Source organism: Oncorhynchus kisutch, linkage group LG2 (assembly GCF_002021735.2).
Source record: "Oncorhynchus kisutch isolate 150728-3 linkage group LG2, Okis_V2, whole genome shotgun sequence".
Classification (NCBI taxonomy): domain Eukaryota; kingdom Metazoa; phylum Chordata; class Actinopteri; order Salmoniformes; family Salmonidae; genus Oncorhynchus; species Oncorhynchus kisutch.
The window spans coordinates 13664777-13677071 of record NC_034175.2 but is presented as its reverse complement, the minus strand read 5'-3'; the positions used below and the strand labels follow the sequence as shown (position 1 = coordinate 13677071).

Sequence of the window (12295 nt, the reverse complement as noted above, 5' to 3'; positions counted from 1 at the left end):
ATTGAAATCATGAAGAGGCTGTATGTATCCCTGTATCTTTATCATACTGTAGCCTACATACTGCTACAACATGTTCCTCCTCGCTGGTTTCCCGTGCGACATTCGCTAGAGAGGAAACTTCCTCAAGCCCAGTGCTTGCCTGTGACATTGTTCATCTCTGTGAGGTTGCCTGTGACATTGTTCATCTCTGTGAGGTTGCCTGTGACATTGTTCATCTCTGTGAGGTTGCCTGTGACATTGTTAATCTCTGTGAGGTTGCCTGTGACATTGTTCATCTCTGTGAGGTTGCCTGTGACATTGTTCATCTCTGTGAGGTTGCCTGTGACATTGTTCATCTCTGTGAGGTTGCCTGTGACATTGTTCATCTCTGTGAGGTTGCCTGTGACATTGTTCATCTCTGTGAGGTTGCCTGTGACATTGTTCATCTCTGTGAGGTTTCCTGTGACATTGTTCATCTCTGTGAGGTTGCCTGTGACATTGTTCATCTCTGTGAGGTTGCCTGTGACATTGTTCATCTCTGTGAGGTTGCCTGGGCGATTGTGTTTAGAATGCATTGTAAACGGTGGTTAGGTAGAAGGCAGCAGGGAATCTGTAATCACTGCTTAATTAAGGAATCATCTTGTAGCTTCATTTCCTGAGCTGTAATTAAACACTTCCAATACGTTTCATTGCAGGGCTTAACATGTTCGCCTGAGATCAAGGTACTGCCTTTAATGTTATCTCACCCGGCTTCTTTAAACTCGCTCCACTGAAAGGAACTGTTGATATTGGCCCTTTGTTATCCTCGTCATAACGCCTAGTGATCCCCAGTATGCTAAAGAGCGTCTCCAGCTAACTGTACTCCAGGCCCCCAACAGTAAATAGCGAGGCGGATTCAGAGAGTGGGCTCACTGATAATACCTACTGGGAAGGAAGGAAAGGGGGAGAATTTCGCCATCCCAAGCAGACACTTGCATAAGCTAAACTGGGTCACTGTGACCTCATGTTACTGTTAGTAGGACAGTGCTGCAGACTTCCTTCACTTGGACTTTTCTTTCTCTCTCACACAGAGAGGCAGGAAGCTGCGATCCTTTTGGCAGTGTTTGCTGCCTTCTTTGAAGTGAGCCATGTCTGTAGAAAGCCAAACAAGCGTAGTGAGTGTTGGTTGATCTGAAGATGAACCCAGGATGGACACAATGTTAAGGCCTTATTCTGGACTGTATAGACGTGTCCGATATGACACTCTATTTACCTTATAGTACACTACTTTTAGCCAGAGTCAGTAGTAGTAGTAGTAGTAGTAGTCACAGTACCTAAATCCACCCCTCTGCTTCCTTCTTCAATGAAGTCTAATAATAACCCATCAACGCCCTTGGACGTAGTCTGTAGGTTTAACACATCAAAGCAACGGAAAAGATGATGTGACCAGATAGAACTAAGTGTCCCCTCCACTAAGGACAAGCCTACCACCAGCAGTACAGCTCAGAGACTGTAGACAGGGCTGGGGACATTTTTACATTCTAATCATTTTGCAGGCGGTCTTATCCAACTGTCTCCCCCCACTGTGCTAGTGTTTTTAGCCACATATATTGGGTTTAGAGCAAGACAAGGGGTTTGATATAGAACAACTTAATTATCTGGGTCTATATAGTGGACTTGGACATGCAAAACAGAAGAGGTTTTCATGGAAAATCTACGAAGGTGGTAAGTAGCATTCCCATCACAGTGGTTGCTGTGGCTGTGTAGTGCTGTAAGTTCAACAAGGCATTTAAGCACTTTACTTCCCAGGTTAGAGATAGATAGCAAAATATTCCTGGGTATGTCCCCCCCCCCACTCCCTCTCCTTCTCTCCCCCCTCGCTCTCTCTCTGTCTCTCTCCCTGTCTAGCTCTCTCCCTCTCTCTCTTTCTGAGCCTCAGCCCTGAGACTGTAAATCTGCTAGAACACACATTCTCCCTCCTCCACAATAGATCAAACAGTAATAAATAGCCACCTTCCTCTCTCTCTCACTCTCTTTTTTCTTGCTCTCCCAACTTTTTTGCTCCTCCTTCCTTCCTGCTAAACATGGGCTTCCTCCTGTATGGTAACTCCTGGGAACTCTGCTAGATAACAGTGTTACAGCTGCACCAGCCTCTGGTCCCACAGTTACACACACTTGATACTTCTTGCAATTCAATGCACTGTACTGGACTATTACATAGTAACAATAAGACAATGTATTGAAAGCTGGGGTGACATTGAGTAATGTTCAGAAAATGGTATATATAGCTAACATAACCATTTATTTATTGTTTTGAGACATAGACCTTTAACATGAGTTACAATACCTTCAAAAAGTTTTCACACCCCTTGACTTTTTCCACATTTTGTTGTATTATAGCCTGGATGTAGTATTTATTAAACTGAGACTTTGTGTCACTTGCCTCCACACAATACCCCAAATTAATTAATAATGAATGCTGAAATGTTGAGTCAATAACTATTCAACTCCTTTGTTATGGTAAGCCTAAATATGTTCAGGAGTAAAAATGTGCTTAACAAGTCATAATAAGTTGAGTGGACTCACTCTGTGTGTAATAATAGTGTTTAACATGAGTTTTGAATGACTACATCGTCTCTGTACCCCACATACACAATTATCTGTAAGGCCCCTCAGTTGAGCAGTGAATTTCAACCACAGATTCAACCACAAATACCAGAGAGGTTTTCCAATGCCTCGCAAAGAAGGGCACATATTGGTAGATGGGTAAAAATTTAAAAAGCATCCCTTTGAGCATGGTGAAATTATTAATGACACTTTGGATGGTTTATCAATACACCTAGTTACTACAAAGATAGTGACATCCTTCCTAACTCAGTTGCCAGAGAGGAAGGAAACCGCTCAGGGATTTCACCATGAGGCCAATGGTGACATTAAAACATTTTGAAGGCTGTGATAGGGAGGATGGATCAACCACATTGTAGTTACTTCACAATGCTAACGTAAATTACAAAGTGAAAAGAAGGAAGCCTGTACAGAAAAAACAAACATTCCAAAACATGCATCCTGTTTGTAATAAGGCACTAAAGTAAAACTGCTAAAAAAATGGCAAAGAAATTAACTTTATGTCCTGAATACAAAGCGTAATGTTTTGGAAAATCCAACACAACACATCGCTGAGTACCACTATTCTTATTTTCAAGCATGGTGGTGGCTGCATCATGTTATGGGTATGCTTGTCATCGGTAGCGCTGAGCAATTCATCTAAATGTTGGTTCTTTTTTGTTTTTTAAACAACTAATTTGTGGACATTGGTTCAATTATTTGAGTTCCATTTCATTCAGTTTTTTTCTGTGAGCTCAATGCGCACATTGCGCTTCAGTTTCTCTAGAGATAAATCAGATCATGCCCGAACTGTGCGATGTAGTAGGGAGTTGTAGTTTCCAACAGGCTAATGTTCTACATAGTTTAGCACAGATAACTTGATAATTACCCACAATTACCATAATCCATTGCGCTCCTACGTGTCCGGTCTGTTTCTTCTACGCCTGCTATATAAGAGACAGAAGAATGTGCTATCAGGTGGGATACTTAGAGAGCAGTTGCTTTGCGAGGTATTTTTACCTGAAAATACATGATCTAAGTAATTGGTAGTTGGTATTCAGCAGTCATAAAAGTATGCCTTATTTACTTTGAAGAACGAGTAAAATAGTGATTTTGTCAGACAGCATAGACAGCAGCTCTATAGAGATGAGATGACTTGGAATGAAATAATAAAGTCATTAAATAAAACAAATGTAATATACACAACAACTCAAATATTTGATTAAAGTAAAGCCATTTTAAAAACTGAAGCAGTAATGAGCAGTCACTAGCATCATGCGACTCGGATGAATAGTTTTATTCTTTGTTGTTACCGCATTTAACCTCCATAATGCATTTAATGTTCAATTTTTTATTGAAAACATCATCGAAAATCGTGATTGTTTTTTGAAAAATCTAACCAGAACCGAATCGACCTGAAAAAGAACTATTCGTTCAGCACTAGTCATCTACAAAGGCCAGGGAGATTTTTAGGATAAAAATATATGGAATAAAGCTAAGCCAAGGCAAAATCCTAGAGGAAAACCTGGTTCAGTCTGCTTTCCATCAGACACTTGGAGACAAATTCATCTTTCAGCAGGGCAATCACCTAAAACACAAGACCAAATCTACACTGGAGTTGCTTACCAAGAGGACAGTGAATGGCCTGTAGTAGTTTGACTAAAATCGGCTTGAAAATCTATGGCAAGAATGGCTGTCTAGCAATGATGAACAACCAGCTTGACAGAGCTTGAAGAAACATTTTAAGAATAATGAGGAAATATCATAGAATCCAGGTGTGCAAAGCTCTTAGAGACGTACCCAGAAAGACTCACAGCTGTAATGGCTGCCAAAGGTGATTCTAACATGTATTGACTTTGGGGTGTGAATACTTATGTAAATGAGATATTGCTCTAATTCATTATTAATACATATGGGATATTGTGTGTAGATGGGTGAGAAAAACCCTATTTAATCCATTTTGACTTCAGGCTGCAACACAACAACATGTGGAAGTCCACAGGTGAATACTTTCTGAAGGAACTGATAACAGTTGTTTAAACTGTATTATATGGGTGCTCCTCGATCAAACGTGGTCTGGCAACAATATGATTTAACTGTGAGTGATGTCACTTAACATGCCACTGTCCCATGTCCCCGTCTGTCTACAGGTGAAGAAGATGGCAGTGGAGAAGCAGGGGAGTCAGACATGGATGGGCAGTGTGAGAAGACCAGACACCCAGCTATAGGGCCAGAGGATTGGGATGGACCAAGTAAGTTTACGTCATTTCTCTCTCTCTCTGGTGGTTGTCGTCTGGTTGTCCGGCAGATATCTGACATCCCTCAACCAGAAAGCCGGATTTCAATCAGGAAGTGACTTTTTTTAATGACATCTAATGACATATTTTGCCCGCTGGGAATGGAATGCACCTCGTAGGATGAGTGCTTTCAAATCTACCAGAGAGGGAAAGAGCAAAGCACATGAGGTAAAAACCGCAAAAGTCTCTAAAGTTGGGATAAAATGTGGTTCCTAACAACAATAGATGAAAAACTGGGGAAAGTGATGTGGGGAGCTGAATGAGTATATTATCATTATTATAAGTTAACTTACCAGTGTTGAATGGGTGGGTGGAATGGCTTTGCTCTTAATCTTATGGTATATGTGCTTGAACATAGAATGAAACCCTGGAAGAAAAGCTTAGACTGAAAAGATGTACTATATTTCTGTTCTCTTTGAACATCTCATCTTACCATGCAGATTCCCCTTGCTGTTCTTCACAAGAGTTTAGGAAAAAATGGTTGTATCTTGTTTTTTTGTTCGTCTTAAAAGTCACTTCATCAAAGTGATGGATAATACATCGAACAAGATAGCAACACAGCAATTACTGTTGAGGGTGTTACATCCACATTGCTGAACACACACAATATCATTCCCTTCTAATGCATATGACCTTAAGAATTTATTGCAGCAGGTTCGTACGTTTATAGAAGTGGGATTTGGACAAGTTATGCTGGTGCTGAAGCCCCCTGCGGTGTGTATTTTATACTGACAGTGAATCAGTGTTATCGGCCCCTATCAGATAATGCATTTATCATTACATTTTACATTTGCATTTAAATCTGAGGAAGGAAATGAGCATTGCTGGTTAAAGATTAGAGAGGCTGACAGTAATAAAACATCACTGTGATCAGTCAGGAGACAGGGCTGAGGGGGTCAGCGCTCAACTATGGGGGCCACCATGACAAAAAGACAGCAGGCATCACATGACGAAGAGAAGGCCCTTTGGGCCGGGGGAAAATGCTGAGCTTAAAAATACTGCTGTCTTTGAAAGGGAGATAGGATGGGATGGGAGCTCTGACTGGCTGTAATTATACACCGATCTCTCTCTGTCTCTATTCTCTCTCTCTCTCACTCTCTGGACATCTCTCTTTCTCTCTCTCTCTCTGTCCTTAGCCGTCAGAATCTTGAGAATTACAGACTCATAACAGAACACTGACTGCTGGACTGACTGGGGGTTGGGGGTGTTCAATAGGGAGAAAACGTTTCTCCTACCTAACTGAACTACCTGACTGAACTTGTCCAATACTAATAGAGATTTCAGTTTACCTTTGGCAAACATTTTGATACAGTGTGCCCTAATGAACATGACCCTGGATTGTCTGCCTCATACTTACTCCAGAAACATGACTGCAGATGAGATAGCACTATTGTCTCACGGACCCCTCCTACATACAGGCATGTATCTATCTACCTGGTCAAAGCCCCAAGGACCCATACTCATATATGTTAGTATATCATCATTACTACACTTAAGGTGCACTCCCTCTCAGTTCCAGGTAGTCTCATTAGTATTTCTTAAGATCCTTTATGATCTACTAGTCCATGAGAGAGACATAGTTTCAGAGCCGGATGTGGCTGGCACTCCCTCTGTTGTCTTTGTGGGCAGTGGGCGAGAAATGAATGTTTGAGCATAATAATGCCATTCACTATCCCATCACGCCTGCCATGAAAGGTCATTTCCCTTTTTAATTTTTCCCATTGTGTTGGAAAAGTCAGATGGGCATGTTATAATTTGAATAAAGAGGGAAATCAGACAATCAGATACGAACATTTTGAAATTACATGGCTTCCTGTTCAAAGCGATTAAAAGCAAATGTATTTAGTTTGAGACTGTCTACGCTGTAATCTCTTTGTAAATGTTCAGATAGTGGTAGCATTCAAACTCTCTTTGTTATTTCTTGGCTTAAGTTTAAGCAGGTGCGATAAAGATCAGCTCCGGATCATTTTGAATCACTCAGTGTGTGTGTCTGAATAGGATGTATAATAGCTGTTGCGTCCTCACCTGTCTTTGGTGCTCCTATTCAACCACCCTGGACATGTTCCTCTGTCGATAAAATGACTAGAGCAGCTAACAGTACATTCTCTAATTGATCTTTTCATCTTTATGTACCGTGTAAGGATGAACACATATCAAGTGTTGTAATATAGTCGTGTAGAAGACTCTTTTATCCAAAGTTACTTACAGAACAGTTGACACGGACAGTGACACGTTTATGTGGCCCTTGTAGGAATCGAACCCACAACATTGGTGTTTTCCAGCTCCATGCTAACCCACAGGCATTGGAACTACTACTTTTCCAGTGTTCCTTCCTGTATAGTATGACAGTAGAACCATGTGACTCATTAATCTGATGGGTGTTCTGCCTCTGAAGTCAGTTCTCTCATAGAACGGAGAACACACAGGGAGTTCTCAATATAACCATGTCATCCCTGAAGCAATCAGCACAGAGATCTGCTGTTTCATGTTCATTTGGCGTCATGGATATTTGAAATCCATGTATAATGATGAGAGATAACCCTGACTGTGAAATACCACTGTTCTTCACTCATTCCCATGGACTACTTTGTCTCCGATACAGATCTGTCGCTGTTCCTCAAGGCTAAATGAGAGTGGCGGGTTTTAGCTAGCTTCTAATGAACTTCTGCACATTCTAATCTACTGGTCTGCTCTTATGAGACACACCCCCGTGAAAAGACATGGAAACTCAGTTAGCTTCACAGGAGGCTCTCTCTCGTTGCTTCTCATGTGGTTTTGTCTCGATACTGTACAGAGTAAAACGTTCTCCCTACGTTTGTAGGAATGCAGTTGTTATCTTAGGCTTACATGGCTGATTAAGCAGACACTGTGATGTATATCTGTAAACATAATGTAATCTTCCATCTCATGTTAGCATGATACCATGTCATTTTACTGTTCAAATGAACTAAACAACACGTTGCCTCTATTTGTACTAAGTAAGATACATCTGACAAACAGTCTTACTTGAAGATAATGTGTCCAAGATTGCACCAGCAGCTGGGTGAGAAGGTTTGTGAAGGAAACAGGGTCAGGGAAGGAGAAGGGAGGAGAGCACTAAACACAAACAAGTGAGCGGAAGTGATGATCACCTTGCCCATAATTCTTTCTGCTTGACTGGTCCTGAACGGGCACAGCCCTGTCCACCTACCCCTCTCTCTGTGCCAGCTGGGCATGAGCCACGGTCGACAGGTTGGGGTCAGCTGAAGGAGTGGCCCTCCGAGACGATGTCCGACGGTCAGACAGGAACAGAGCCCTCCCCTATCCACCCACCCCCTTCATCTCCCGCTGGCCTCCATCCCCTTCATCAAGTCATCAAAAGCTGTCCGGCAAAACATGTCTGTCCTCAGATGAAGACTCCAGTAGTCTCACAGTTTTTACTCCAGCCCACCTTTGAGTGTGTGCCGATGGCGATGTTTCAGGTTTTATGCACATATGTCACGCGAGGAGAATTTGTAGAGCAGATGGCCACGATACCGTGGCAGGTGCCTCGACAAATGTTTGCCATCGCTGTGCTGCTATTTATATCACTGTGAAACACAGTCACAAATTTTTGAGGACGGAGGAACGGACAGAGGGACCACTGGCCCTCTTTGTTGAGAGTCAGAATGAACCAAACGAATGAAACCAAAACAAACAGATTAGGGTTGACAGATGTAGGATCTTAATTTGAGTATACTGATCCTACATGGGTGTACTCCAGGCGATACTGACCTGAATGCGTCAGGACAAACTTTTTTGCCGACACAGTGTAATACAGCTGATGCAGTGTAGTAGGTTTGTTGTCCAAATGGGATATAAAAAAAGCTATGAATTCCTCCGTACACCTTCATGTTTGTGGCGACATAATTATAGCACACAATGAGGTAACTGTGAGACGACCCCAGTCCGCAGGCTGGGGCAGCACACTTCCTATACAGACCCTTGACATCACGCCTCTAGAAGACTCCATCCTGAACACACACACACACACACACACACACACTGTTAATGAGAGTTCTTCTGGCACCTGACAAGTTCTGCACGGCAACAGTGCATTTTTAATTCTGACTCTGAAGTCCATTAATTGAGGATGTGGTAAGGAAGGAGGGAGGAAGGGGTGCTGGAATGAGAGAAAGAGACAAACGGAGTGCACAGATGCAGATTAGGGCTGCAGAAGATGAGGGTGTAAAAGGGATTTAATGCTAGGATGGATTAGAGAAATCCTTGTAACAATGTTAAATAATTATAGTTCCAGTCGAGATCAAAGCTCCATTGATTGAACCCCTCAAGCCTTCAGCACACAGAGTCTTGGAAAGCAGAGATTGGTAAACTAGTGCTCAGACCACTCCGACTGCTCCGGTTAAATTGGATTGGAAATATTAGGATGTAGATGAATCCTTCAGGAGGAGTTTGCAGAGCTTTTGAATGCCGGAAATGTAGCTCGCAAAACCCATTTGAATGGTTTGATACAGATGTAGGATCTTAATTTGGCCCAGTTTACTACAGCAGGAAAATAATCCTGCAGCAACAGGAAATGTGAATTATTATGTGGATTATAATTAATGGACATTATTGTAGGGGTTGATACGTTTTTCTTAAAGGAAAATCAAGTCTGACATTTCAAAATGGAAAGTACAAACTTCAGAAGCCTTTTTAAACCTCAAATACATGACAAGTTTTACATTTCCTGCATTGCAGGACAATTCTCCTGCAACAGGTCTGGGCAGAATGATCATAAGACCAGGGTGTAGCAACCACCTCGTCTGTAGAACTGCCTGTCTGGGCAGAATGATCATAAGACCAGGGTGTAGCAACCACCTCGTCTGTAGAACTGCCTGTCTGGGCAGAATGATCATAAGACCAGGGTGTAGCAACCACCTCGTCTGTAGAACTGCCTGTCTGGGCAGAATGAGCATAAGACCAGGGTGTAGCAACCACCTCGTCTGTAGAACTGCCTGTCTGGGCAGAATGATCATAAGACCAGGGTGTAGCAACCACCTCGTCTGTAGAACTGCCTGTCTGGGCAGAATGATCATAAGACCAGGGTGTAGCAACCACCTCGTCTGTAGAACTGCCTGTCTGGGCAGAATGATCATAAGACCAGGGTGTAGCAACCACCTCGTCTGTAGAACTGCCTGTCTGGGCAGAATGATCATAAGACCAGGGTGTAGCAACCACCTCGTCTGTAGAACTGCCTGTCTGGGCAGAATGATCATATGACCAGGGTGTAGCAACCACCTCGTCTGTAGAACTGCCTGTCTGGGCAGAATGATCACAAGACCAGGGTGTAGCAACCACCTCGTCTGTAGAACTGCCTGTCTGGGCAGAATGATCATATGACCAGGGTGTAGCAACCACCTCGTCTGTAGAACTGCCTGTCTGGGCAGAATGAGCATAAGACCAGGGTGTAGCAACCACCTCGTCTGTAGAACTGCCTGTCAGGGCAGAATGATCATAAGACCAGGGTGTAGCAACCACCTCGTCTGTAGAACTGCCTGTCTGGGCAGAATGATCATAAGACCAGGGTGTAGCAACCACCTCGTCTGTAGAACTGCCTGTCTGGGCAGAATGATCATAAGACCAGGGTGTAGCAACCACCTCGTCTGTAGAACTGCCTGTCTGGGCAGAATGATCATATGACCAGGGTGTAGCAACCACCTCGTCTGTAGAACTGCCTGTCTGGGCAGAATGAGCATAAGACCAGGGTGTAGCAACCACCTCGTCTGTAGAACTGCCTGTCTGGGCAGAATGATCATAAGACCAGGGTGTAGCAACCACCTCGTCTGTAGAACTGCCTGTCTGGGCAGAATGATCATATGACCAGGGTGTAGCAACCACCTCGTCTGTAGAACTGCCTGTCTGGGCAGAATGATCATAAGACCAGGGTGTAGCAACCACCTCGTCTGTAGAACTGCCTGTCTGGGCAGAATGATCATAAGACCAGGGTGTAGCAACCACCTCGTCTGTAGAACTTCCTGTCTGGGCAGAATGATCATATGACCAGGGTGTAGCAACCACCTCGTCTGTAGAACTGCCTGTCTGGGCAGAATGATCATATGACCAGGGTGTAGCAACCACCTCGTCTGTAGAACTGCCTGTCTGGGCAGAATGATCACAAGACCAGGGTGTAGCAACCACCTCGTCTGTAGAACTGCCTGTCTGGGCAGAATGATCATACGACCAGGGTGTAGCAACCACCTCGTCTGTAGAACTGCCTGTCTGGGCAGAATGATCATAAGACCAGGGTGTAGCAACCACCTCGTCTGTAAGAACTGCCTGTCAGGGCAGAATGATCATACGACCAGGGTGTAGCAACCACCTCATCGGATAGATACATACAGTACCTAAAGCATTTTAAGTAGACTTACAGACGCAGTCTGGACTTTTATTTCAGCAAAGTAGAAAACTGAGGAGACTCGTTCAAGTTGTTTATACATTTTTTTCTCAAATCAACATATTTGGACGTGCATCATAGAGATTCTCTCTCAAAAGGATGTTTTATCTTTCCCAGTGGTTTTATTCAAAGCTTTTTATCAAGTATTGGAAAAATAATGATGAGATTTCAGATGAAACTCTGAAGAACAGCTAGGAACTTTGGGAATGAAAACATGGAAATTAAACTGCAATCTCAGCACTCATTTTCACATCAAGGTTTTTCTGAAATTGTGGGCCATCCCTGGCCCAGAGCATGCCGTGAATGTGTGGTGAACATCTAACCTGGTACTCCACACTGCACAATAGAAACTTGCTATGCTCTCTCTACTTCACACTACATTCACTTCCTCACACACACACATGCATGTGAAGCCCCCCCCCCCCCACACACACACACACACACATACTATGAAAAGAATGTTTGATTGTGTTGATTAAATATGCAACAAGAGATTAGAGAAATCTCTTCACTCATATGCTGCATTTTTTTCATGCAAATGTACTCACTGATCCGATATACTGTACTAAGAGGATTTATGGCAAAACTTCATGGTTGTTAGTTATATCATCTGAAATAGGACTGAATTAAATTGCTGTTAATATCATTCTAGGTATTTTGAGTAATAGTTTTCTTAGGTACAGTATGTTGGCTGCAACAGTGTCCTTAAAATAGTCAAAAGATATTGATTGACAGATTTTTCAAGATAATCACTATATCATTGGAAAATCACATCTTCATTTTCAGTGTTTCTTATTTCATGACAGAATTCAATGAGAATGAAAGCTGTTGTAGTAAATATGAAGCTGAACACAGTTTCTGGCTGTGATTCTGCCCTGGGGGACTTAGTTCTCAATGCTGCCTTCTTTCTTTAACACTCTGAATATGTTTGTTCTGCAATGATTACACCCTCTGAGTCTTACACTTATTTGGAGAAGTATCACTTAATCGGGTGAATATGTGATTTGTGTATTTAAAATGT

At 42.7% G+C, this 12295-nt stretch overlaps 1 protein-coding gene across 1 annotated transcript in view; it reads left to right on the top strand.

Moving 5' to 3' along the window:
* Positions 1–12295, top strand: part of LOC109901020 (zinc finger protein ZFPM2-like) — a 200440-nt gene that overhangs the window by 76330 nt on the left and 111815 nt on the right. The window contains exon 3 of the mRNA XM_031788026.1: positions 4713–4814. Within this exon, the coding sequence (XP_031643886.1) occupies positions 4713–4814 (102 nt within the window). The remainder of the gene's footprint in view (positions 1–4712; positions 4815–12295) is intronic.